This window comes from Buteo buteo, chromosome 32 (assembly GCF_964188355.1).
Source record: "Buteo buteo chromosome 32, bButBut1.hap1.1, whole genome shotgun sequence".
Classification (NCBI taxonomy): Eukaryota; Metazoa; Chordata; class Aves; order Accipitriformes; family Accipitridae; genus Buteo; species Buteo buteo.
This window is the reverse complement of record NC_134202.1, coordinates 962,610-986,226: the sequence shown is the minus strand read 5'-3', so window position 1 is coordinate 986,226 and position 23,617 is coordinate 962,610. Positions and strand designations below refer to the sequence as shown.

The 23,617-nt window shown below is 65.8% G+C and overlaps 5 protein-coding genes across 7 annotated transcripts; all 5 read left to right on the top strand.

Annotated features, from left to right (window-relative positions):
- Positions 1–1,425: 1,425 nt before the first annotated feature.
- Positions 1,426–6,873, top strand: LOC142026273 (class II histocompatibility antigen, M alpha chain). 2 transcript variants are annotated; one of them, XM_075019232.1, is made up of 5 exons: positions 1,426–2,454; positions 4,493–4,753; positions 6,185–6,466; positions 6,554–6,679; positions 6,797–6,873. In XM_075019232.1, exons 2-5 carry the CDS (start codon positions 4,507–4,509, stop codon positions 6,799–6,801), a joined length of 660 nt encoding a protein of 219 aa, XP_074875333.1. In that variant the 5' UTR covers positions 1,426–2,454; positions 4,493–4,506; the 3' UTR covers positions 6,802–6,873. The 2 variants fall into 2 exon arrangements, with proteins under 2 accessions (XP_074875333.1, XP_074875332.1); XM_075019231.1 differs by lacking the exon at positions 1,426–2,454 and adding an exon at positions 2,464–2,769.
- Positions 6,874–7,956: 1,083 nt separating this feature from the next.
- Positions 7,957–9,812, top strand: LOC142026168 (HLA class II histocompatibility antigen, DM beta chain-like). Its single transcript, XM_075019013.1, has 4 exons — positions 7,957–8,005; positions 8,115–8,396; positions 8,978–9,256; positions 9,335–9,812. Exons 1-4 carry the CDS (start codon positions 7,957–7,959, stop codon positions 9,505–9,507), a joined length of 783 nt encoding a protein of 260 aa, XP_074875114.1. The 3' UTR covers positions 9,508–9,812.
- Positions 9,813–10,796: 984 nt separating this feature from the next.
- Positions 10,797–16,607, top strand: LOC142026270 (HLA class II histocompatibility antigen, DM beta chain). 2 transcript variants are annotated; one of them, XM_075019228.1, is made up of 6 exons: positions 10,797–10,952; positions 14,972–15,253; positions 15,743–16,027; positions 16,125–16,244; positions 16,350–16,385; positions 16,477–16,607. In XM_075019228.1, the coding sequence occupies exons 1-6, from the start codon at positions 10,925–10,927 to the stop codon at positions 16,485–16,487; spliced, it is 762 nt and encodes a 253-aa protein (XP_074875329.1). In that variant the 5' UTR covers positions 10,797–10,924; the 3' UTR covers positions 16,488–16,607. The 2 variants fall into 2 exon arrangements, with proteins under 2 accessions (XP_074875329.1, XP_074875328.1); XM_075019227.1 differs by having other exon boundaries at positions 10,809–10,967.
- Positions 16,608–18,283: 1,676 nt separating this feature from the next.
- RPS5 (ribosomal protein S5) lies at positions 18,284–21,127 on the top strand. Its single transcript, XM_075019274.1, has 6 exons — positions 18,284–18,387; positions 20,023–20,128; positions 20,222–20,431; positions 20,528–20,656; positions 20,768–20,866; positions 20,972–21,127. Exons 2-6 carry the CDS (start codon positions 20,024–20,026, stop codon positions 21,038–21,040), a joined length of 612 nt encoding a protein of 203 aa, XP_074875375.1. The 5' UTR covers positions 18,284–18,387; position 20,023; the 3' UTR covers positions 21,041–21,127.
- An 872-nt stretch (positions 21,128–21,999) lies between these two features.
- On the top strand, positions 22,000–22,587 carry LOC142026167 (RING finger protein 225-like). Its single transcript, XM_075019012.1, has one exon. It carries the CDS (start codon positions 22,000–22,002, stop codon positions 22,585–22,587), a length of 588 nt encoding a protein of 195 aa, XP_074875113.1.
- Positions 22,588–23,617: the final 1,030 nt, after the last annotated feature.

Sequence of the window (23,617 nt, the reverse complement as noted above, 5' to 3'; positions counted from 1 at the left end):
CCCTCCGCACCCGCCCTCACCCCCCTCGCCGGGGTCCTGCGGGCCTCAGGGCCCGCTCGAGCACCGGACCCACCGCGCCTCGCTTCCCCCCCACACGCACCCCCTGTCCCCACAGAGACCCGGGCCGCGCCTGACACCCCCCTCACGCCACGGGGGGGTCGCCAACCCCCACGGACACGCTGCTGTCGTGGCCGCCGACCCCGGTTAAGGCCCGATCCGCGGGTGCTACCCCCCCACCACCACCCCAGCACACACCGTGGGGGGCCCACGGCGGCTCCGGGACCCCCACACCGACCGTGAAGGAAGAGGGCTGACCCCCCCCCAGCGGCCGCGGTCGCCCCACGGGAAGCCCCAAACCCGACGCCCACGGTGGGGGGGGGGGGCAGCCTTCCCTCCCCCTTCCACAGAGCTCGCAGGACACGGGTGGGTCCTTCCCCTTCCCCCTCACCCCCCCCAACCCCCACGCCGTGACACAGCACTTGGGGCCCTGCCCGCCGCCGCCCCCGCGCGAACACCCAAACATGGCGCTTTTCGCCCCAAACCGCCGCCCCCCGCGCCGCCGCGCACAAAAGCCGGCCCGCCCCCACCTGCCCGTCACCGCCTTCCTCGCCGCTCATTGGCCGAAGGGCGGGACCGCGCTTGACTGACAGCGCTCCCCCACCACGTGACCTCCCCGCTCTTTTACGGGGGGGGGGGAAGGGCGAGGTCGCCCCCCCTCCCCCCCCGTCACTCACCTGAGCCGCCCCCACGCGGGGCCGCGACCCCCGTCCCCGGTCCCGCTTCATCCGCCTCCCCCCAACCCCCCCTCCCCGGTTTGGGGGCAAAAAAGATTTAAAAAAAAAAACAAAAAACCAACAAAAAAAACATCCCAGGGCAGTAAAGGGAGCCACGCGCTACGTCACCCGCGCTCCCATTGGCTCCCCGCCGTCACGTGGCTCCCCCCGCGGCTCCCACGGCCCCATTCATGGACCCCCGCCCGGCGGGGTCCCGCCGCGGCTCCGCGGGGTCCTAGTGCCGACCCCGTGGTGGGGCGGGGGGGAGGGCGGTGGCGCGCATGCGCGCTGCGGGCCCGCTGCAGCGGTGGAGTGGGTGCGCTACGGGGGTGCGGGGGGGGGTGTGCACCCACGGGGGTCCACGGCATTTCAGTGGGTGCACCCCACGGGGGTGCGGGCCACTGCAAAGGGGGCGCCCACGGAGGGGTCCAGGGTATTGCGTGGGGTGCAGAGGTTGCATCCGGGGAGGGTGTCAGGGATGGCGGGGGGAACACCCACGGGGGGAGTGGGGGTGGGATTGCAGTGCACCCACTCAGGGGGGTGCACAACATGGTGGTGGGTGCAGTGCACGCTGCTATGAGGGGGCGAGGGGGTGCAGGAATGGGGGGGGGGCACCGTGTTGCACGGGGCGCAGCACACGGGGCAAGGGGTGCAACTGGGTGCGGGGCATGCAGAGACGGGGTGCATGGTGTTGCACTGGGTGCAGCATGCAGGAATGGGGTGCACCTGGGTGCAGCGCATGCAGAGACAGGGTGCGTGGTGTTGCACTGGGTGCCGCGCACAGAAATGGGGTGCAACTGGGTGCAATTCATGCAGAGACGGGGTGCATGGTGTTGCACTGGGTGCAGCATGCAGGAATGGGGTGCACCTGGGTGCAGCGCATGCAGAGACAGGGTGCGTGGTGTTGCACTGGGTGCCGCGCACAGAAATGGGGTGCAACTGGGTGCAATTCATGCAGAGACGGGGTGCATGGTGTTGCACTGGGTGCAGCATGCAGGAATGGGGTGCAACTGGGTGCAGCGCATGCAGAGACAGGGTGCATGGTGTTGCACTGGGTGCCGCGCACAGAAATGGGGTGCAACTGGGTGCGGGGCATGCAGAGACGAGGTGCACGCTGTTGCACTGGGTGCAGTGCACTCAGGAATGGGGGTGCAACTGGGTGCAGGGCATGCAGAGACGAGGTGCATGGCGTTGCACTGGGTGCAGCACACGCAGAAATGGGGGTGCAGGTGGGTGCAGGGCATGCAGAGACGGGGTGCGTGGCGTTGCACTGGGTGCAGCACACGCAGAAATGGGGGTGCAGGTGGGTGCAGGGCGTGCAGAGACGGGGTGCACGGCGTTGCACAGGGCGCAGTGCATGCGGAGACGGGGTGCTGGCTGCTGCAGCGACGGGGTGCAGCGCACGCAGCGGAGGCCCGCGGAGCGTTGCAGCGTGCGGGACGCGCGCCGTGTGCCGTCACCGCCACGTCCCCACCTCCGCCTGTCCCCCCATAACCCCCCACGGCAGCAACACCCACCGTGGCGGGGGGGGGGGGACGACACACGACACGACACACGACACGACGCAAGCCGGGGCGTCCCCCCTAATTAATAAGGGGCTGATTATTAATCGCACCGCGGTGTCGCCACGCTAACGAAGGCGAGCGATTGCAACCGCCATGCCGAGAGGGCCGGGAGCAAGGTGGGGAGGGGTGGGGGGGTGTCCCCCAGATCCCCGTGGCGTGGGTGGGGGGTGGAAGGAGCACCCTGTCCCACGCCCGGACGCTTGGGTCCTGCTCTGTCACAGCACCCGAGCGCCGTGCGAGGTCCTTCTCCCCAGCAACGGGTGACGGGAAATCAGCGGGATCCGGTCATTGGTGCCGAAACCAGGCCGCGGTACCGGCACCCGGTCGCACCCGCCGGGTGCCGGGTACCGGAGGGATGGGTGCTGCTGGGGGGAGAAGGGTGCTGGGGACCGGGTTGCTGTGGGTGGCCTTGGTCACCGCTGTCACCGATGGTAGGATGCCGCGGGGCGGGGGGGGGGGTGACACGCACGTGGAGGGGGGGGTGGGTGCAGGGGGGTGGGTGGGTGGGGGTGTGCTAGTGCAAGGGGCCGTGCACTAGTGCAAGGGGGGGTGCGCTAGTGCAAGGGGCCGTGCACTAGTGCAAGGGGGGGTGCACTAGTGCACGGGGTGTGAGGGTGAGCAGAAGGGGGTGGGCAATAGTGCAAGAGGCTGTGCACTAGTGCAAGGGGCTGTGCACTAGTGCATGGGGGGGACCGTGTGCAGGAGGGCATGTGCATTAGTGCAAGGGGTCGTGCACAGGGTGCAAGTGTGAGCAGGAGGGGCTGTGCACTAGTGCACAGGGGGAGCAGGAGGGGGTGTGCATTAGTGCAAGGGGCTGTGCACAGGGTGCAAGTGTGAGCAGGAGGGGCTGTGCACTAGTGCACAGGGGGAGCAGGAGGGGGGTTGCATTAGTGCAAGGGGCCGTGCACTAGTGCACAGGGGGAGCAGGAGGGGGGTTGCACTAGTGCAAGGGGCCGTGCACAGGGTGCAAGTGTGAGCAGGAGGGGCTGTGCACTAGTACATGGGGTGTGAGGGTGAGCAGGAGGGGGTGTGCACTAGTGCAAGGGGCTGTGCACTAGTGCATGGGGGGAGCAGGAGGGGGTGTGCACTAGTGCAAGGGGCTGTGCACAGGGTGCAAGTGTGAGCAGGAGGGGCTGTGCACTAGTGCATGGGGTGTGAGGGTGAGCGGGAGGGGGTATGCATTAGTGCAAGGGGCTGTGCACTAGTGCACAAGGGGAGCAGGAGGGGTTGTGCATTAGTGCAAGGGGTCGTGCACAGGGTGCGAGTGTGAGCGGGAGGGGCTGTGCACTAGTGCATGGGGTGTGAGGGTGAGCGGGAGGGGGTATGCATTAGTGCAAAGGGCTGTGCACTAGTGCATGGGGGGAGCAGGAGGGGGTGTGCATTAGTGCAAGGGGCTGTGCACAGGGTGCAGGTGTGAGCAGGAGGGGCTGTGCACTAGTGCATGGGGTGTGAGGGTGAGTGGGAGGACTTGCATTCGTGCAAGGGGCTGTGCACTAGTGCACAGGGGGAGCAGGAGGGGGGTTGCACTAGTGCAAGGGGCCGTGCACAGGGTGCAAGTGTGAGCAGGAGGGGCTGTGCACTAGTGCATGGGGTGTGAGGGTGAGCGGGAGGGGGTGTACATTAGTGCAAGGGGCTGTGCAGTAGTGCACAAGGGGAGCAGGAGGGGGTGTGCACTAGTGCAAGGGGTCGTGCACAGGGTGCGAGTGTGAGCAGGAGGGGCTGTGCACTAATGCATGGGGTGTGAGGGTGAGCGGGAGGGGGTGTACATTAGTGCAAGGGGCGGGAGCAGGTGTGCACTAGTGCAAGGGGCCCTGCGTGGGGTGGTGGGTGCACTAGTGCACGGGGGAGGGAGTGCAAGGGGGGTGTGTCCACTAGTGCAAGGGGCTGCGCGCTAGTGGAAAGCACGTGTGCGTGCACGCGCAGCGCGAGCGTGCGCGGAGCGCCCGTCGGCGCACCGCACATGCACGCAGAGGGCGCGTGTCCTTGCACGGCGTGCACGCGCGGCGCGGGCGTCCTCGCACGGGGGAGCGCGGGTGCGCAGGGCGTCTGCCCGCACGCCGTGTCTCTGCCTGCGCAGCCTTCGACACGGTGCCCGCGACGGTGCCGGGCGCCCTCCTGCCTGCGCCCCTGCCCTCACCCCCTCCCTGCCCGCAGAGCCGCCGGCGCACATGCTGGCCGAGGTGCTCTTCTGCCAACCGGCCATGCCCTCGCTGGGGCTGGCGCTCACCTTCGACGACGACCAGCTCTTCTGGTTCGACTTCCCCCGCTCCAGCTGGACCCCGCGTCTCCCCGACCTCCCGTCGTGGCCCCCCAGCCTGGAGCCCCCCACCGAGCTCCTCCACGACGCCACGCTCTGCCAGGACCTGCGCCGCAGCCTCACCGAGCAGGTCACGGGCCGGCTGCCGGAGTCGAAGGGTACGTGCCATCGTGGTCCCCGTCCCCGCCCGCCGTGTGCCACCGCTCACCGTGTGCCACCGTCGTCCCTTTGACGTGGTCCTCTGCAGCGTCCTCCTCTCTCAATTGGATGGAGTTGAGGGATGGACCATTTGATGGAGCAGGAATTGGGTGGATGGTGGCATCCAAAGAGTCGTGGTCAATGGCTCCATTGTCCAGATGGAGACCAGTGACAAGTGACGTCCCTCAGGGGTCCTTACTGGGACCAGTACTGTCCCCTGTCTTCCATCAATGACACATGCCACCATCGTCCCTTTGACGTGGTCCTCCACAACGTCCTCCTCTCCCAGTAGGATGGAGTTGAGGGATGGTGGAGCAGGAATTGGGTGGATGGTGGCATCCAAAGAGTCGTGGTCAACAGCTCCATGTCCGGATGGAGACCAGTGACGAGCGGCGTCCCTCAGGGGTCCTTACTGGGACCAGCACTGTCCCCATATCTTCATCAATGACATAGAGGTGACCCCAGGCTGAGTGGGGTGGTTGCTACTCCAGAGCGATGGGATCCATCCAGAGGGACCTGGACAGGCTGGAGGTTCAACCAGCCCAAGGGCAAGGTCCTGCCCGTGGGTTGGGGCAACCCCAAACATGGACACAGGCTGGGGGATGAAGGGATGGAGAGCGGAGAAGGACTCGGGGGATGGAGGGATGGAGAGCGGAGAAGGACTCGGGGGATGGAGGGATGGAGAGCGGAGAAGGACTTGGGGGATGAAGGGATGGAGAGCGGAGAAGGACTCGGGGGATGAAGGGATGGAGAGCGGAGAGAAGGACTCGGGGGATGAAGAAGCGGACGCTCGCAGCCCAGAAAGCCAACCGTCTCCCGGGCCGCATCGGAAGAAGCGTGGCCAGCAGGTCAAGGGAGGGGATTCTGCCCCTCTGCTCCGGTGAGAGCCCACCTGGAGCACTGCACCCAGGGGTCCTCGGGATGAGAAGGACACGGACCTGTTGGAGCAGGTCCGGAGGAGGCCCCGGAGATGATCCGAGGGCTGGGACACCTCTGCTATGAGGCCGGGCTGAGAGAGTTGGAGAAGAGAAGGCTGCGGGTAAACCTCGTGGTGGCCTTTCAGTCCTTCTGGGGACAGGGCTTTTAGTAAGGGCTGTCGCGATAGGACGAGGGGGGATGGGTTTTAAGCTAAAAGAAGGTAGATTCAGACTAGATCTACGGAAGAAATTCTTGGTGGTGAGGGTGGTGAGACGCCGGCAGAGGTTGCCCAAAGAGGTTGGAGATGCCCCATCCCTGGAGACATTCAAGGCCGGGTTGGCCGTGGCTCTGAGCACCCTGATCTGGTTGGAGATGTCCCTGCTGGTGGAGGAGGTCACCTCCCAAGGTCCCTTCCCACCCAAACGATCCTTTGATTGATTCTATCCCCCCTCCTCCCTTCTCGACCGCCGCAGGTATCCCGGTGGCCGATGTCTTCCCGATGCAACCGCCGGCGTTGGGCGAAGCCAACACCTTGGTGTGTATGGTGGGAAACATCTTCCCGCCGGCGGTGGAGATCAGTTGGCAGCTGGACGGGGTCCCCGTCACCGAAGGGGTCACCCACACCCACTACACCCCCACGGCTGACCTGGCCTTCATCCGCTTCTCCTACCTGCCGGTGACGCCCGCCACCGGTGACATCTACGCCTGCATCGTCACCCACGAAGGGGACAACTCCTCCGTCGTCACCTACTGGGGTGAGCGCGGGGGACAGGGATGGGGACGTGGGGGGACACCGGAGCTGGCTGTGACCCCCCCCCTCCGTGTCCCCCCCCGCCCCGTAGTGCCCCCAAAGCCCGACCCCACCGAGGAGCTGGAGACGGCGCTGTGCGGCGCCGCCATGGCTCTGGGCATCCTCCTGGCGCTGCTCGGCATCGCCATGATCGTGGTGGCACGCCGGAACGCCCACGGTACGGCCCGGATGCTGGGGGGGGGTCCCGTTCCCCCCCCCACCCCGGGTGGGGAAGGCGGGGGGGGGTGAGGAGGGGACTGTCACCAAATCCCCTCTTGTGTCCCCCCCTCCCCAGGTTGAGCATTGGACTCTGCAGAGGCCAGCGCCGCTCGGTGCAGGAGTGGAGATGATGGCAGCGGGGGGGGGGGGGGGCTAAGCCCCCTCTTGCCCCCCCCCCCCCCCCCGCAACAATTAAACCTGTTGTCTGTGGCTGCGGCCCCTGTCCTCGTCTGTCCCCCACCCCACACTGGGAGGTGACCTGATGGTGGCTTCTCCGCTGTCTGATATCGGGGTTGAGCTACATCAACCTCCCCCCCCAAAAAAAGCTGTTCCCAGGAGGCGTGCCTCAGTTTCCCCACTGCCAAAGGGTGGAAAAGCAGGAGGTGGCCATGGGGAGGGCACGGTGGTGGCTTCTCCGCTGTCTGATACTGGGGTTGAGCTGCGTCACCTCTCCCAAAGAGTCATACCCAACAGGCGTGCCTCAGTTTCCCCACTGCCAAAGGGTGGGAGGGCGAGAGTCGACCATGGGGAGGACACGGCGGTGGCTTCTCTGGTGTCTGATATCGGGGTTCAGCCAGATCGCACACCCCCCCCCCCCCCGAGGTGTGCCTCAGTTTCCCTGCTGGGAAAGGGCAGGTGGCTGCAGCAGTGGCTTCTCCGCTGTCTAATATTGGGGTTCAGTTGCATCACACACCCCTCCAGGGCCATGCCCAGCAGGCGTGCCTCAGTTTCCCCATCACAAAAGGGTGGAAGGGTGAGACGTGGCCATGGTGGTGGCTTCTCCGCTGTCCGATATTGGGCTTCAGCCGGATCACACTCCCCATAGAATCATCGCCAAGAGGTGTGCCTCAGTTTCCCCACTGCCAGAGACTGGGAGGTGGCCACAGAGAGGATGCAGCAGTGTCTTCTCCACCATCCTATACTGGGGTTGGGCTGAATTTCATCCCCCACCCCCACCCCAAAGAGCCATCCCCAGAGGCGTGCCTCAGTTTCCCCACCGGGGAAGCACGGGCGAGGTTCCTGCCGTGCCAAGCCCAGCGCCGGGGCACAGTCCACTTGGCTTCGCCCATCGCTGGTGACGCAGAGCACGGGGATCAAATCCCTGGGGACAAGCCCTGAGGAGGAGGAGGAGGAAGAGGCGGGAGCTGGCATGTAGTGGGGTTGAAGGCAGGGCACCACGGGGAGAAGCCGGAGCTCGCCCGCTGCGCCCGATAACACCGGCACCCACCGCCGGCCATGTGGGTGCTGGGGATGCTGGGCTTGGCGCTGAGCTGCCGGGGGGCAGGTAGGATTTTGGCGGGGGGGGGAGATGGGGGGGTGAAGCAAGTTATTGGGGGGGGACGACGTCCCCAACCCCTGGGGACCCTCCCCACCCCCGCGTCCCCCCCTTGTAGGCGCCTTCCTGGTGCACGTGGCCAGCTCCTGCCCGCTGGCCGCCAACGGCTCCGCGCTGGCCTTCGGCTTCACCCTCGTCTTCAACAAGAACCCGCTGGTCTGCTACGAGCCCGACGCCCGGCGCTTCGCCCCCTGCGACTGGGGGCTGCTCCGTCCCTACGCCACCGTCCTCGCCGCCATCCTCAACAACGGCACCGCCTGGGTGCAGCGCGCCGAAGCCCGGCGCCGGGCTTGCCGCGACCTGGTCCCCCGATTCTGGTCCTCCACGGCGCTGCGGCGGAGTGAGCCCTGCGGCGCGTCGCACGGGGCGTTTGCGTGGGGCGTTGCACAAGGCGTCGCACGGGGCGTCGCACGGGGCGTTGGATGGGGAATACGCGGGGACGCTGAGCAGGGACGTTGCATGGGGCGTTGCATGAGGCTTGAATGGGGAGATCGCACGGGGACGTCAGACGGGGCATCGTACGGGACGTCGCACGGGGACGTCGCGCGGTGCCTTGACTGAGGTGTTGCACAGGGATGTGGCGCGGAGCAATGCGTGCGGACGTTGCACAGGGAGCACGTGGGGCATTGCGTGGGGACGTCGCGTGGGACGCCGCAACGGGGACGTTGCACGGGGCATTGAAGGGGACGTTGCCCACGGATATCGCACGGGGACATTGCACGGGGACATTGCACAGGGCATCGTATGGGACACATGCGGGGACGTTGCACGGGGGCATTGCGCAGGGCATCGCACGGGACGTCGCGCGGGTACGTGCACGGGGACGTCGCGCGGGGGCAATGCACAGGCACGTCGCGCGGGGACGCGCACGGGGACATCACGGGGCGAGGAGGGGACCTGACCGTCCCCTCCCTGCCCCAGCACCACCCCAAATCCGCATCGTCTCCGTCCCCCTCCCCAACACCCCCGACGCCGTCCTCCTCACCTGCCGCGTCTGGGGCTTCTACCCCGCCGAGGTGACCGTCCTCTGGCGGCACAACGGGGACGTGGTGGCCACCGGGGACAACGCCAAGCTCCTGCCCAACGGCGACTGGACCTACCAGACGCAGGTGACCCTGACGGTCACCGCCAAGGTTGGGGACACCTTCACGTGTGCGGTGCAGCACGCCAGCCTGGACCGGCCCCTCTGCGAGGACTGGGGTGAGGGCGGGCGACGGGGACACGGCAGCCGGACGGCTGGGTCCTCGGTGGCTCAGCGCGGCCGCTTTGTCCCCGCAGGTCCCGGCTTGTCCCCGGGGTTGATGGTGAAGGTGGTGGCGGCGGCGGTGGTAATGACCGTGGGGCTGGTGGTCTTCGCCGCTGGCACTTTCAGCTACTGCCGCCAGGCTCCGGGTGAGGGACAGGCAGGGGGGACGCCCGTGTGGCACGTGGGGGACGTGGCACCCACCTGAATTAGGGGCGTCCCTAATTCACCTTCTTATGTCTGACAGCGCCTGGTCCTGGTCCTAGTCCTGGTTCTGGATCTGGTCTTGGTCCTGGTTCTGGTCGTGGTCCTGGTCCCCATCCTGGATCTGGTCCCAGTGCTGGTCCTGGATCTGGTCCCAGTCCTGGTCCTGGTCCTGGTCCTGGTCTCGGTTCTGGTCCTGGTCCCGGTCCTGGTCCTGGTTGCCATCCTGGATCTGGTCCCGGTTCTGGTCCTGGTCCCAGTCCTGGTCCTGGTTGCCATCCTGGATCTGGTCCCGGTCCTGGTCTTGGTTCTGGTCCTGGTCCCAGTCCTGGTCCTGGTCTCGGTTCTGGTCCTGGTCCCGGTCCTGGTCCTGGTTGCCATCCTGGTCCTGGTCTCGGTTCTGGTCCTGGTCCCAGTCCTGGTCCTGGTTGCCATCCTGGATCTGGTCCCGGTCCTGGTCTTGGTTCTGGTCCTGGTCCCAGTCCTGGTCCTGGTCCTGGTCTTGGTTCTGGTCCTGGTCCCAGTCCTGGTCCCAATCCCGGTCCTGGTCCCAGTCCTGGTCCTGGTCCCCATCCTGGATCTGGTCTCAGTCCTGGTCCTGGATCTGGTCTCAGTCCTGGTCCTGGTCCTGGTCTTGGTTCTGGTCCTGGTCCCGGTCCCGGTCCCAGTCCTGGTCCTGGTTGCCATCCTGGTCCTGGTCCTGGTCCCGGTCCCAGTCCTGGTCCTGGTTGCCATCCTGGTCCTGGTCGCCATCCTGGTCCTGGTCCTGGTCCCGGTCCCGGTCCTGGTCCCTCCATGGCCATGCACGACCACACAGTGACCAAACTCTGAGGTCCCAACTGTGATGGGGGGGGGGGGGGATGCCCCTCAGCCACACCCCCCCCCCAAAAAAAAAAAAAAATTTGTGCTCCCCATCCCTGCGTGGCTTTGTCCGTGGTGATCCTCACGAGTGGGGGGGGGGGGGGGGGCCTCCCAGTGCTCCCAGTTTGGAGGCAGAGGGGTTACTGGGAGGGGGGAGGGCTTAGCGCTACCAGCAGAAGCCCTGTTGAAAATTGGGGGGGGCCACACATGTGAACCCCTGGGGTGCAGCCACCCCAAACCCCCGGGTCCCCAATCTGGGGGTGGGTGTCAAAGCAAAGCCTCCACAGGACGGTGACCCCCCCAACTCCGACACTGGGGGGGGGGTGGCAGCGTTGGGGGGCGGGGGGGGGACACCCCGCCGTCACGCTATGTCTGGGCCATGGCGGCCGCTCGCGCCTCCTGCTCTGGCAACTGGTGACGCCCGGCCAACGACCGGCCCGTATTGGGTGTCCGTCCCCCCCCCGCCACCCTCGCCCCCATCTTGGGTGGGGTATGGGGTGCAGATCAGGGCAGGGGGGGGGCACAGAGTCCGGCTGGACGCCCCCTGCGCCCACCCCGCCATGCTGGTGCTGCTGGGCCTGGTGCTGGGTATCCGGGGGGCAGGTGGGGGTCGCGGATGGCGGAAGGGGGGGGGGGGAATGGGGATGCTGGGGGTGAGAGGGGCTGGGGGGGGGGGGGGGGCTTCACCCTGTGGGACCCCAGGGGTGGGGCGGGGGGGCTCAGCCTTGTGGGATTTTGGGGATGGTTTGGGGGGGCTCAGCCCTGCGGGACCCCAGGGGTGGTTTGGGGGGGCTCAGTCTTGTGGGATCCTGGCGACAGTTTGGGGGGGCTCAGTCTTGTGGGACCCTGGGGATGGTTTGGGGGGGCTCAGCCCTGCGGGACCCTGGGGATGGTTTGGGGGGGCTCAGCCTTGTGGGACCCTGGGGATGAGTTGGGGGGGCTCAGTCTTGTGGGACCCCAGGGGTGGTTTGGGGGGGCTCAGCCCTGTGGGACCCTGGGGATGGTTTGGGGGGCTCAGTCTTGTGGGATCTTGGGGACGGTTTGGGGGGGCTCAGCCCTGCAGGACCCTGGGGATGGGTTGGGGGGGCTCAGCCCTGTGGGACCCTGGGGATGGTTTGGGGGGGCTCAGCCCTGTGGGACCCCCGGGGTGGTTTGGGGGGGCTCAGTCTTGTGGGACCCTGGGGATGGTTTGGGGGGGCTCAGCCCTGTGGGACCCTGGGGACAGTTTGGGGGGGCTCAGTCTTGTGGGATCTTGGGGACAGTTTGGGGGGGCTCAGCCCTGTGGGACCCTGGGGATGAGTTGGGGGGGCTCAGTCTTGTGGGACCCCAGGGGTGGTTTGGGGGGGGCTCAGTCTTGTGGGATCTTGGGGATGGTTTGGGGGGGCTCAGCCCTGCAGGACCCTGGGGATGGGTTGGGGGGGCTCAGCCCTGTGGGACCCTGGGGATGGGTTGGGGGGGGCCTCAGCCCTGCAGGACCCCAGGGGTGGTTTGGGGGGGGCTCAGTCTTGTGGGACCCTGGGGATGAGTTGGGGGGGCTCAGCCTTGTGGGACCCCAGGGGTGGTTTGGGGGGGCTCAGTCTTGTGGGATCTTGGGGACAGTTTGGGGGGGCTCAGTCTTGTGGGACCCTGGGGACAGTTTGGGGGGGCTCAGTCTTGTGGGATCTTGGGGATGGTTTGGGGGGGCTCAGCCCTGCAGGACCCTGGGGATGGTTTGGGGGGGCTCAGCCCTGCGGGACCCTGGGGATGGTTTGGGGGGGCTCAGACCTGTGGGACCCTGGGGATGGTTTGGGGGGCTCAGTCTTGTGGGATCTTGGGGACGGTTTGGGGGGGCTCAGCCCTGCGGGACCCCAGGGGTGGTTTGGGGGGGCTCAGTCTTGTGGGACCCTGGGGATGAGTTGGGGGGGCTCAGTCTTGTGGGACCCCAGGGGTGGTTTGGGGGGGCTCAGCCTTGTGGGACCCCAGGGGTGGTTTGGGGGGGCTCAGCCCTGTGGGACCCTGGGGATGGTTTGGGGGGCTCAGTCTTGTGGGATCTTGGGGATGGTTTGGGGGGGCTCAGCCCTGCGGGACCCTGGGGATGGTTTGGGGGGGCTCAGCCCTGTGGGACCCTGGGGATGGTTTGAGGGGGCTCAGCCTTGTGGGACCCCAGGGGTGGTTTGGGGGGGCTCAGTCTTGTGGGATCCTGGGGACAGTTTGGGGGGGCTCAGCCTTGTGGGATCTTGGGGACAGTTTGGGGGGGCTCAGCCCTGTGGGACCCTGGGGATGAGTTGGGGGGGCTCAGTCTTGTGGGACCCCAGGGGTGGTTTGGGGGGGCTCAGTCTTGTGGGATCTTGGGGATGGTTTGGGGGGGCTCAGCCCTGCAGGACCCTGGGGATGGTTTGGGGGGGCTCAGCCTTGTGGGACCCCAGGGGTGGTTTGGGGGGGGCTCAGTCTTGTGGGACCCTGGGGATGAGTTGGGGGGGCTCAGCCTTGTGGGACCCCAGGGGTGGTTTGGGGGGGCTCAGTCTTGTGGGATCTTGGGGACAGTTTGGGGGGGCTCAGTCTTGTGGGACCCTGGGGACAGTTTGGGGGGGCTCAGTCTTGTGGGATCTTGGGGATGGTTTGGGGGGGCTCAGCCCTGCAGGACCCTGGGGATGGTTTGGGGGGGCTCAGCCCTGCGGGACCCTGGGGATGGTTTGGGGGGGCTCAGACCTGTGGGACCCTGGGGATGGTTTGGGGGGCTCAGTCTTGTGGGATCTTGGGGACGGTTTGGGGGGGCTCAGCCCTGCGGGACCCCAGGGGTGGTTTGGGGGGGCTCAGTCTTGTGGGACCCTGGGGATGAGTTGGGGGGGCTCAGTCTTGTGGGACCCCAGGGGTGGTTTGGGGGGGCTCAGTCTTGCGGGATTTTGGGGATGGTTTGGGGGGGCTCAGCCCTGCGGGACCCCAGGGGTGGTTTGGGGGGGCTCAGCCCTGTGGGACCCTGGGGATGGTTTGGGGGGCTCAGTCATGTGGGATCTTGGGGACGGTTTGGGGGGGCTCAGCCCTGCAGGACCCTGGGGATGGTTTGTGGGGGCTCAGCCTTGTGGGACCCCAGGAGTGGTTTGGGGGGGCTCAGCCCTGTGGGACCCTGGGGATGAGTTGGGGGGCTCAGTCTTGTGGGACCCCAGGGGTGGTTTGGGGGGGGTCAGTCTTGTGGGATCTTGGGGACAGTTTGGGGGGGCTCAGCCCTGTGGGACCCTGGGGACAGTTTGGGGGGTCTCAGTCTTGTGGGATCTTGGGGACGGTTTGGGGGGGCTCAGCCCTGTTGGACCCTGGGGATGGTTTGGGGGGGCTCAGCCTTGTGGGACCCCAGGGGTGGTTTGGGGGGGCTCAGCCTTGTGGGACCCTGGGGATGGTTTGGGGGGGCTCAGCCTTGTGGGATCTTGGGGACAGTTTGAGGGGGCTCAGCCCTGCGGGACCCCGGGGGTGGTTTGGGGGGGCTCAGCCTTGCAGGATGTTGAGGATATTTTGGGGGGGCTCTTCCTCGTGGGACTCTGGGCATGGTCGGGGGGGGGGTTCACCTTTGGGATGTTGGAGAGGGTTTGGGGGGGCTCAGCCTTGCGGGATGTCAGGGGTAGTTTGGGGGTCTTTGCCCTACGGGACCCTGGGGAAGGTCTGGGGGGGGGTCAACCCTGCAGGACCCCCACCCCGGGATGATTTAGGAGGCTCATCTCTGTAGGACAGTGGAGATGGTTTGGGGGGGGGGGGGCACTCAGCTCCATGGGACCCTAGGGACAATTTGGGGGGCTCAGCCCTGTGGGACATTTGGGGCAGTTTGGGGGGGCTCAGCCCTGATGGATGTTGGGTATGGTTGGGGGGGGGGGCTCAGCCCCGTGGCTGTGGGGTGACCCTAATGGGGACTTTGGAGGGGTCGGCGTTTGACCCAAGTTGGGGCCAAGTGTGTGGGGGGGATACGGGGGACAGCTGGGGGCAAGGGGAGGGATGGAGGGATGGGGATGGGGATGGATGGAGGGATGGGGAGATGGATGGAGATGGATGGGAATGGATGGAGGGATGGGGATGGAGATGGATGGAGGGATGGGGAGATGGATGGAGATGGATGGGAATGGATGGAGGGATGGGGAGATGGAGATGGATGGAGGGATGGGGAGGGATGGAGGGATGGGGATGGAGATGGATGGAGGGATGGGGAGATGGATGGAGATGGATGGGAATGGATGGAGGGATGGGGAATGGATAGGAAGTAGATGAAGAAGACATGGAGATGGAGGAAGGTGCTTGGCTGGAGGGATGGGGCCAGCCAGGGAACAGATACCGGGATGGAGGTGGATTGAAGAATGGGGACAGATGGAGGAACGGGGAGGGACGGGGAGATGGAAATGGATGGAGAAATGAGGACAGGTGGAGGGATGGAGTCAGTGGGGAACAGTTGGAGGGAAGGGGATGGATGGGGAGGGATGGAGAGATGGAGATAGGTGGGGATGGAAGGAAGGGATAGAGAGGGATGGAGATGGGTGGAGATGATGGATGGAGATGGATGGAGGGATGAGGACAGACAGACGTGGATGGAGGCACAAGGACGGACAGAGACACCCCAGGCGATGCCACTTACCTCCACGTCCCCCTTGTAGGCGCCTTCCTGGTGCACGTGGCCAGCTCCTGCCCGCTGGCCAACAACGGCTCCGCGCTGGATTTCGACTTCACCCTCGTCTTCAACAAGAACCCGCTGGTCTGTTACGAGCCCGACGCCCGGCGCTTCACCCCCTGCGACTGGGGGCTGCTCCGTCCCTACGCCACCGTCCTCGCCGCCATCCTCAACAACGGCACCGCCTGGGTGCAGCGCGCCGAAGCCCGGCGCCGGGCTTGCCGCGACCTGGTCCCCCAATTCTGGTCCTCCACGGTGCTGCGGCTGAGTGAGCCCTGCGGCGCAGGGGGGCTTTGCACCCCGGGGGGGATCGCGGATGGGGGCTTTGCACGGGGACGTGGCGTAGGGAGTTGTGCCGAGGGTGTTGCAGAGCACGTTGCGTGGGGTCGTTGCGCGGGGGGGTGTCGCACGGAGCGTTGCACAAGGCTTTGCGTGGGGCCGTTGCGTTGCACCTTGCACGGGGATGTTGCATAGAGCATTGCACAGGGCATCGCACGGGGGTGTTGCACGGGGATGTTGCATGGAGCGTCGCCCAGGGGCATTGCTTTGCAGAACACGTTGCACGGGGATTTTGCACGGGGCATCGCAAGGGGGGTGTTGCAGAGCACGTTGCACGGGGATTTTGCAGGGAGCAACACCCCGACCTTGCGCAAGGCATCGGACGGAGCATTCCACGTGGGGACGTGGCACGGAGACGCGGCGTGGGGTGGGGAGGGGGGCTCACCCCGGCACTGACCGTCCCCCCTCCCCGCTCCAGCACCCCCTCAAGCCCGCATCATCTCCTCCAAGACCAGCAACACCAGAGCATCCGTCCTCCTCACCTGCCACGTCTGGGGCTTCTACCCCGCCGAGGTGACGGTCAGTTGGCTGCACAACGGGAACGTCGTGGGCCCCGGTGACCACCCCCCCACCTCCGCCATCCCCAACGGCGACTGGACCTACCAGACGCAGGTGACCTTGATGGTGGCCCCGACAGCCGGGGACACCTTCGCGTGCTCGGTGCAACACGCCAGCCTGGAGGAGCCCCTCCTGGAAGAGTGGAGTGAGTCGGGGGGGACGGGGACACCCACCCGGACGTCTGGGTCCTCGCCACGTCCCTTCTCACCCCACCCCCCCCCCCCCTCACCGTGTCCTCGCAGGTCCCGGCTTGACCCCGGGGTTGACGGTGAAGGTGGCTGTGGCCACCGTGCTGATGGTGTTGGGGCTCAGCTTCTTCGGCGTCGGCGTCTACTGCTACCGGGGCAAGCCACCGGCACCGGGTGAGCGGTTGAGGAGGGACAGGGACAATGGCCTGGGGGGGGGGGACAGGGACAGTGGCCTGGGGTGACACGGACCCTCCTCACCCCCTCTACTCCTTCTTGCAGGTTACACTCCCCTCCCCGGAGACACCTACCCCGCAGGTAATGGCACATCCAGCCTGTCCCCATCCCCTGTCCCCAAGGGGCACGTCACCCCTGCTGCCACCCTATGTCCCGTTCCCCCCCCCCCCAGGAAGCATCTGAGGACCCCCAGGACGGTGACCTCCTGGCCCCGACGGTCCCCCCCCCTTCGGTGTCCCCGTCACCCCGGGGGTGATGCCACGGTGCTGCCAATAAAGATGCTCCAGGGTGGTTTCGCGGTGACGGGGTGGTTTGGCAGCGGGTCCCCGCGTCGTCCCACCGAGGGGAAGGTCTGCGGGGTGGAGGTGGCACCAGCGGGACCAGGCACGAGGGACACTGTGTGCCGGGCACAAGCGATATCCGGGCATGAGTGACGTGCAACAGGCACAAGGTGATGCTGGGCACGAGGGACACAGGGCACGAGGGAAACCGGCACAGGCAATGCCGGGCACGAGGGACACCAGACATGAGGGACGTGGGGCACAAGGGACACTGGGCACGAGGGATGCCGGGCACGGGGGACACAGGGCACGAGGGACGTGGGGCACATGAAGGATGCCGGGCACGAGGGATGCTGGGCACGAGGGACACCAGACATGAGTGACGTGGGGCACGAGGGACGCCGGGCATGAGGGACACCAGGCACGAGGGACACAGGGCACAAGTGACACTGGGCACGAGGGACACAGGGCACGAGGGAAACCGGCACAGGCAATGCCGGGCACGAGGGACACCAGACATGAGGGACGTGGGGCACGAGGGACGCCGGGCACGAGGGACACCAGGCACGAGGGACACAGGGCACAAGGGACGTGGGGCACATGAAGGATGCCGGGCACGAGGGATGCCAGGCACGAGGGATGCTGGGCACGAGGGACACCAGACATGAGGGACGTGGGGCACAAGGGACACTGGGCACGAGGGATGCCAGGCACGGGGGACACAGGGCACGAGGGAAACCGGCACAGGCAATGCCGGGCACGAGGGACACCAGACATGAGGGACGTGGGGCACAAGGGACGCCGGGCACGAGGGACGCAGGGCACGAGGGACACCAGGCACGAGGGACACAGGGCACAAGTGACAGTGGGCACAAGGGACACTGGGCATGAGCCCCGGTTTGGGGGGGGTGTGCCTGTGCTTGCTGGGGTTATTTTACCGCTTTCCTGGCTTTTTCACACCCCCCCCCAGGGCCATGGGACACCGGGGTCCTCCCCTGGGGGGGGGGGGGGGGCAGGACACCAGGATCCCGGGCTGGGGGAGGACACAGGGGACAAGAGCGAGGCCCAAGGAGTGGGGGGGGGGGGGGTCCTGGGGCTGCGGGGGGGGTCCCCGGGCTGGGGGGACACAGGCGGAGCGGGGGGGGGGGGTCTCGGGCCCTCAGGAGGGGTCGAAGGGGGGACTGAGGCCTGGGCTACCCCGGGGGGGGGGTCCCAGGGCGTTCCGGGGTCCCGGGGGGGGGTCCCCTATCCCCGTCCCCCCCCCCGCCACCGCCTCCAGCCCTTTCGGTTTCGTTTCTCGCATCCCGCGGGGCCGGGATCTGCCTGGCACCCGGTGACGCCCGGCGCGCTGCGAGCCGTGATTGGTGGGTGGGAGGCGGCCTCGCCAATCGCGGGGCGGGGAGAGACGGGGGGGGGTCGGAGCTGGTCCTGGGGTCCCTTTCCATGCCCACCCATGAGAATCCGTTCCCCCCCCGCCCCGGGAGGACTCTCTGTTCCCCCCCCGCGTGTCTCTGCCCCCCCCCTAGGGAACTACCCCCCACCACATGGCGGCGTTTGGGCAGACGCCCTCAACAATCATGGCCGCTCCGGCTCCACCAGCGCCCTCTGCGCTTGCGCCAGAGCCGGGGGGCGGGCCCTTCTTTGCGCGCATGCGCCAAGAGCGCTGGCAAGGTGAGGGCGGAAGCGCGGGGCCCCGCGGGAGGGGGCTTTGCGCATGCGCGGCCGGAAGTGCCCGCCCGCCCCTGGATAAGAGGCCGGGAGACCCCGTCGGGGCCCTTTTTCTTTCCCGGAGCAGCCGCCATGTGAGTGCGGCGCGACCGGGGATTCCTCGGGCCTGGAGGGGGGGAATGGGGCTCGGGAGGGGCTGAGGGGGTCTTGTGGGGGGTGTGTGTGGTGCTGTGAGGCCTCTTGGGGCCGAGACTTGGGGTTGGGGAGGCTCTGAGAGAGGAGTCGGGGGTCTCGGGCCTGTGTGTGGGGCTCTGAGGTAACATTTGAGGGTCTCAGGCCTGTGTGTGTGGGCTCAGATAGGAACCTCAGGCCTGTCTGTGAGGCTCTGAGGTAGCAGTTGGGGGGGCTCAGTCCTGGGGGGGGTCCGGTAGGAGTTGGGGGGTCTCAGGCCTGTGTGAGGGGCCTTAAGGTGGGAGTTGGGGGTCTCAGGCCTGTGGGGGCCTTGAGGGAGGAGTTGAGGGTCTCAGGCCTGTGCGTGGATGCTCAGGTAGGAATTGGTGGGTCTCAGACCTGTGTGTGAGGCTCTGAGGTGGGAGTTGGGGGTCCCAGGCCTGTGTGTGGGGGCTCAGGTAGGAGGTGGGGGGGGGTCTCAAGCCTGTGTGTGAGGCTCTGAGGTAGCAGTTGGGCTCAGGCCTGGGGGGGGTGTTAAGGTGGGAGTTGGGGGTCTTAGGCCTTTGGGGGAGCCTTGAGGGAGGAGTTGGGGGTCTCAGGCCTGTGTGGGGGTGCTCAGGTAGGAATGGGGGGGCTCAGGCCTGTGTGTGGGGCTCTGAGGTAGGAGTTGGGGGCTCAGCCCTGGGGGATTGGTTGAGGCAGGAGTTGGGAAGGGCCCTGAAGTAGGAGTGGGGGGGCTCTTAAGGTGGGAGGAGATTGGTGTGTGTTTTTGGGGGGCCTTCTGTAGGGTAGGGGGGCTTGGGGGGGCCTGCTGCTGTGGGAATGAACTGGAGGGGGGTGTCTTAAAGGAGGTCGGTGACTTCCTGGGGTAGGTAGTTGAGGGGAGGCTGTTTTGGGGGAGGTTTGGAGGAGCATGGGGTGTCCAGGGGATCGGGGTTTCCCTCTGCCCCACGTAGCTGGTTTTTGCGCTCACCAGTAATACTGGGATCATGTGATTGTCCCAGCACCGACCCTATTCCTTACGTACACCGTAACACCCGCAAACACAAGACCCTCGGGGGTCCCTCATTGACGGGGACACCCCTCTGCATGTGTCATGCAGCCCTGTGACGCACCAGGCCCGCTCCACGCCTCTATGTTACCCTGTAATGCACGCCGTCCCGACTTGGGGGGTGGGACTTGAGGGGTCACAAACACACAACCTGGGGGGACAGCACCCCTGTGTCATGTCCGGGGCTTGGGGACACCTCCGGGTCACCTTGCTGTTTCTGGGATGTCGAGGGACCCTCTCATTCTCTGTGTAGACACCCTACCCGTGGGTGCTTGAACACCCCACGCAGGGTGTAGGGTGTCTGGGTGTGCATGGGTGGTACCCAGTGCCCTGTGAAAAGTCCTGGGGGACCCCCTGCCTGCAAGGTGCTCCAAGAGCCTTCCCAGTTTATACTGGGAAGGGTGTTTAGGCTCACTGGAACCCGTAGGCACTTGCTTTTTCCTTTTAATTAAAGGGGTTTGATCTAGGACACACCCCCCCCCCCCCCAATTACAGGGTTTGGGGGTGACAAGCATCTCTCCTGACCCCCATCCTGTTCTTTCTGCAGCATGACAGACTGGGAGACGGCGCCCGCCGTCACTGAGACGCCCGACATCAAACTCTTCGGCAAATGGAGCACCGATGATGTCCAGATCAATGATATCTCCCTCCAGGTATATTTTGAGGGGTGGGGGACAAGGAGGGGTGTAATGGGGATTCCTGCATCCTTCCGGTGGCTGGGAGGAGTCTGACACAATTCCCGCCAGGATTACATCGCTGTGAAGGAAAAATACGCCAAGTACCTGCCTCACAGCGCCGGGCGCTATGCAGCCAAGCGTTTTCGTAAAGCCCAATGCCCCATCGTCGAGCGACTCACCAATTCCATGATGATGCACGGCCGGAACAACGGCAAGAAGTTAATGACTGTGCGCATCGTTAAGCACGCCTTTGAGATCATCCATCTGCTTACTGGGGAGGTGAGAAGGGGGCTGGGGGGTGTTTTTGGGTGCCGGGGGGGGGGGTGGTTTTGGGCGTGGGGGGGCTCATTTCTCTCCCTGCCTGTCCTCTGACAGAACCCCCTGCAAGTCCTGGTTAATGCCATCATTAACTCCGGACCCCGCGAGGACTCGACCCGTATCGGCCGCGCCGGTACAGTCCGTAGACAGGCCGTGGACGTGTCCCCCCTGCGCCGTGTCAACCAGGTACGTCCCCTCTTCATCCCTAAACCCCGAGGGGCTGCCACCCCCCGTCCTCATGTCCCCGATGTCCTTTTTCTGTCCCCAACGTCCCTTTTTCTGTCCCCCTTGCCCCAGGCCATCTGGCTGCTCTGCACCGGAGCCCGCGAAGCTGCTTTCCGTAACATCAAAACCATTGCCGAGTGCTTGGCTGACGAACTCATCAACGCCGCCAAGGTGAGGAGGGGGATGGAGCCGTCACCGCTGTCACCTGCTCTCATGAGTTGGGGACGCAACGGACTCCCCCCAAAAACTGACTTACACCCGTCTCACCCCCCACAGGGCTCTTCCAACTCCTACGCCATCAAGAAGAAGGACGAGCTGGAGCGTGTGGCCAAGTCCAACCGTTAAAAAGCCACTCAATAAAATTCACTTGCTTTGTGTCCTTAACTCCATCCTCCCTGTGCTGTGGGGCTGGTGGGGGGGACACACACACAACGGACGCTGTTGGATTTGGGTGCTTTGAAGGGGGGTCCTCGATGTGGGTAGTGGGCAGGGGTGTGGCTCCGTGTCCTGCTTGTCCCCCTTCGTGTCCCCAGACCTGCCTCATTCCTCCCTCCTGGGAAAAGTTGGGGTGCTCCCCTGCTGTCATCCCCCCTTTTTTTCCCTGGTGGGGGAGGGTGGGAGGAGGAGGAGCAGCACCTTGTACCTGTAAGGGGCAGAAGGCGGAAGAAAGGATCGGGATAAGTAGAGCCAGGACGGATATGGATCCGGCACCTCCCCATGGCAGCTGGGGGTGGAATGGGATCTGCCCCGAGAACTGGCTCCTTGGTGGCCCGGGATCCCCTGCCAAGGCTGGTGTGGGGTTTGGGGGTGCTCCTCAAATGTGGAGACGGGGAGAGGGGGGTGGCAAGGGACGGTCCCTCCCCATGTTGTCCCAGCTCACGCGGGCAGGGCACGGCAGTGGGTGTGACGGTGGCGGACGTCCTCTTCGATCCCGGCACCGTCGGCTGCGCCCGGAGCCGAGTGGCCCCTTGGTGAGCTCCTACTGCTGGCACCTTGGGGTGCAGGTGAGGGGGGGGGGGAATGACTGAGTTTGAGCCCCCCTAACATGGGGGGTGCTGGTACTTCCACCTTGAAGGTTGGACCCCCGAAGTATTTTTTTGGGGGGGTGGTTTCTCGGAGTGTGTGTGGGGTTGGTGTCTCCAAGGGGTGTTCTTGGCACCCCAGGGTGGGGGGGCATGTTGGTTTGGGGGCAATTTGGCTTGGTTACCCCATAGATTTGGTGTCCCTAACCCCACGCTGCCCTTATTGCTGCTGGGTAAACACCGTCTCGTTTTTTTCTGCCTGCCAGGGACGTCGCCGCGGCCATGGCCGAGGACACCGAGGGGGTCCCCTCCCTGGATTGCGTCATCTGCTTTGCCCCCTACGATCGTCTCTTCAAGGTGCCCAAGGTGTTGGGGTGCGGTCACACTTTCTGCCTCGAATGCCTGGCCAGGGTCACCGTGGTGGCCCCCGCCGCCCCCACCTTGCTCTGCCCCATCTGCCGCCGCCCCACGGCGTTGCCCCGCTGCCGCGGACCCCCGGCTTTGCCCACCCGTGCCGATCTCCTGGCTCTCCTACCCCCTGGCCCCACTGGCTCCGTCCGCTTCAGCCGTCCTAAGGGGCTGCTCTACGTCCCCCCCGGGCACCCCAAACCCATCGACCAGGTCCCCACTGTGACCCTCAGCCTGGAATTGGGGCGACCCGAGCCCCCCGCTCCCCCCAACCGGGGTTGGCCCTGGATCTCTGGCCGGTGGTCTCTGTACCGAGCGGTGGCTTTGATGGTGGCCTTGGTGGTGGGAGGGGGTTTGGTGCTCTGCGGAGTCTTCCTCTTCTTCCTCCAGCCCGTGGCATGCAGTGAGGGAGGGCTGGTGACAAACAGCACCTGGGGAGAGCTGGGCTGTCCCCCATATTGAGAGGGCCCCCCCCTCCATCCCACGGCAGAGCCCCCCTTTCTGTCGTGGACCCCCACGTTGTCTTGGTGGCCCACGGACCCCACCGTGGGGATGAGTCCCTGTTCCCCTGTGGACTCTGAGCTCATGCCCTTGCCCATGTGTGGCTGGGGGGGCGGGGGGGGCACCCACCTTGGAGTCAGGATTTTGCTGGGGGGGGGGCACAGGACCAGCCCTGTCTCCCCTGTATTAAACAGGTTGTTTTCCTGGATGGCGACTGTGTCCTGGTGCTTCTTTTTCAATCCTGATCCCAAGGGCAGCCTCCCCCTTGCCCCTCCCTGAGTCAGGACACCTGGATCCTGTGGTTGCAGGCTGTATTTTTGGGCTGTAAATCACCAAATTTGGTTCAGCAGAGGGAGAGGAACGGGGATCCCCGTGGCCGGGATGCCTGTGTTCCTGATAGATGGGGGCTTGGGGGGTGATTAAGGGTGACGGTGTCTAATTTCCTCCCCCTCTTCCAGCTGGTTGTTCCCTGCCCCTTTCCACCCTCCGACAGCGTTTGGCACGGGCACCACCATCCCTAGCCGCTATCGGCATCGTTCCCTGGTACCGGTGGCACGGGGTAGGGACGGTGTTCCGTGCTGGTGTGTGTTTTGGGTGTGTGTGTGGGGGGGGGGTTGGACCTGGTACTCCAGCCAAATGGGAGTGGGGGGCAGGGACTCCCACCTGGATTTTTGGGGGTTGATGTCAAAGCAAGGACATGCAGGTGGTTGCGCTGTTGTGTGCGGCTGTGAACACCGTCACCCTGAAGCAGCCAGGGTGGTTGTACCCGGTGCTGGACAGCCTGGTTCCAGGATCAATCAGATCCACGAACAACCAGATCCTTTCCTTGGGCTCGCTGTCACTCCAAAACAGCCGAACTGCCGTAGGACGCCTGTGAGCTGGCTACAACTCTGGCTGTACTGGGGTACCCCGGTCTGGGGAGGGACGCAACCCCGGCGGTTGGGGTACGGTGTAGTTCCCCTTTCATGGTTAAACACCACAACAGACACGT

What these genes read in the sequence shown, in the direction of transcription:
- LOC142026273 (XM_075019231.1), top strand. Translation starts at nt 2,694, where the DNA reads ATGGGTGCTGCTGGGGGGAGAAGGGTGCTGGGGACCGGGTTGCTGTGG. An exon ending in GGTCACCGCTGTCACCGATG is followed by an intron (nt 2,770 to 4,492) that starts GTAGGATGCCGC and finishes CCCTGCCCGCAG; the next exon opens with AGCCGCCGGCGCACATGCTG. An exon ending in CTCCGTCGTCACCTACTGGG is followed by an intron (nt 6,467 to 6,553) that starts GTGAGCGCGGGG and finishes CCCGCCCCGTAG; the next exon opens with TGCCCCCAAAGCCCGACCCC.
- LOC142026168 (XM_075019013.1), top strand. Translation starts at nt 7,957, where the DNA reads ATGTGGGTGCTGGGGATGCTGGGCTTGGCGCTGAGCTGCCGGGGGGCA. An exon ending in GCTGAGCTGCCGGGGGGCAG is followed by an intron (nt 8,006 to 8,114) that starts GTAGGATTTTGG and finishes CCCCCCTTGTAG; the next exon opens with GCGCCTTCCTGGTGCACGTG. An exon ending in GCCCCTCTGCGAGGACTGGG is followed by an intron (nt 9,257 to 9,334) that starts GTGAGGGCGGGC and finishes TTGTCCCCGCAG; the next exon opens with GTCCCGGCTTGTCCCCGGGG.
- LOC142026270 (XM_075019227.1), top strand. Translation starts at nt 10,925, where the DNA reads ATGCTGGTGCTGCTGGGCCTGGTGCTGGGTATCCGGGGGGCAG. An exon ending in GCTGGGTATCCGGGGGGCAG is followed by an intron (nt 10,968 to 14,971) that starts GTGGGGGTCGCG and finishes TCCCCCTTGTAG; the next exon opens with GCGCCTTCCTGGTGCACGTG. An exon ending in CTCCACGGTGCTGCGGCTGA is followed by an intron (nt 15,254 to 15,742) that starts GTGAGCCCTGCG and finishes TCCCCGCTCCAG; the next exon opens with CACCCCCTCAAGCCCGCATC.
- RPS5 (XM_075019274.1), top strand. Translation starts at nt 20,024, where the DNA reads ATGACAGACTGGGAGACGGCGCCCGCCGTCACTGAGACGCCCGACATC. An exon ending in TCAATGATATCTCCCTCCAG is followed by an intron (nt 20,129 to 20,221) that starts GTATATTTTGAG and finishes AATTCCCGCCAG; the next exon opens with GATTACATCGCTGTGAAGGA. An exon ending in TCCATCTGCTTACTGGGGAG is followed by an intron (nt 20,432 to 20,527) that starts GTGAGAAGGGGG and finishes GTCCTCTGACAG; the next exon opens with AACCCCCTGCAAGTCCTGGT.
- LOC142026167 (XM_075019012.1), top strand. Translation starts at nt 22,000, where the DNA reads ATGGCCGAGGACACCGAGGGGGTCCCCTCCCTGGATTGCGTCATCTGC.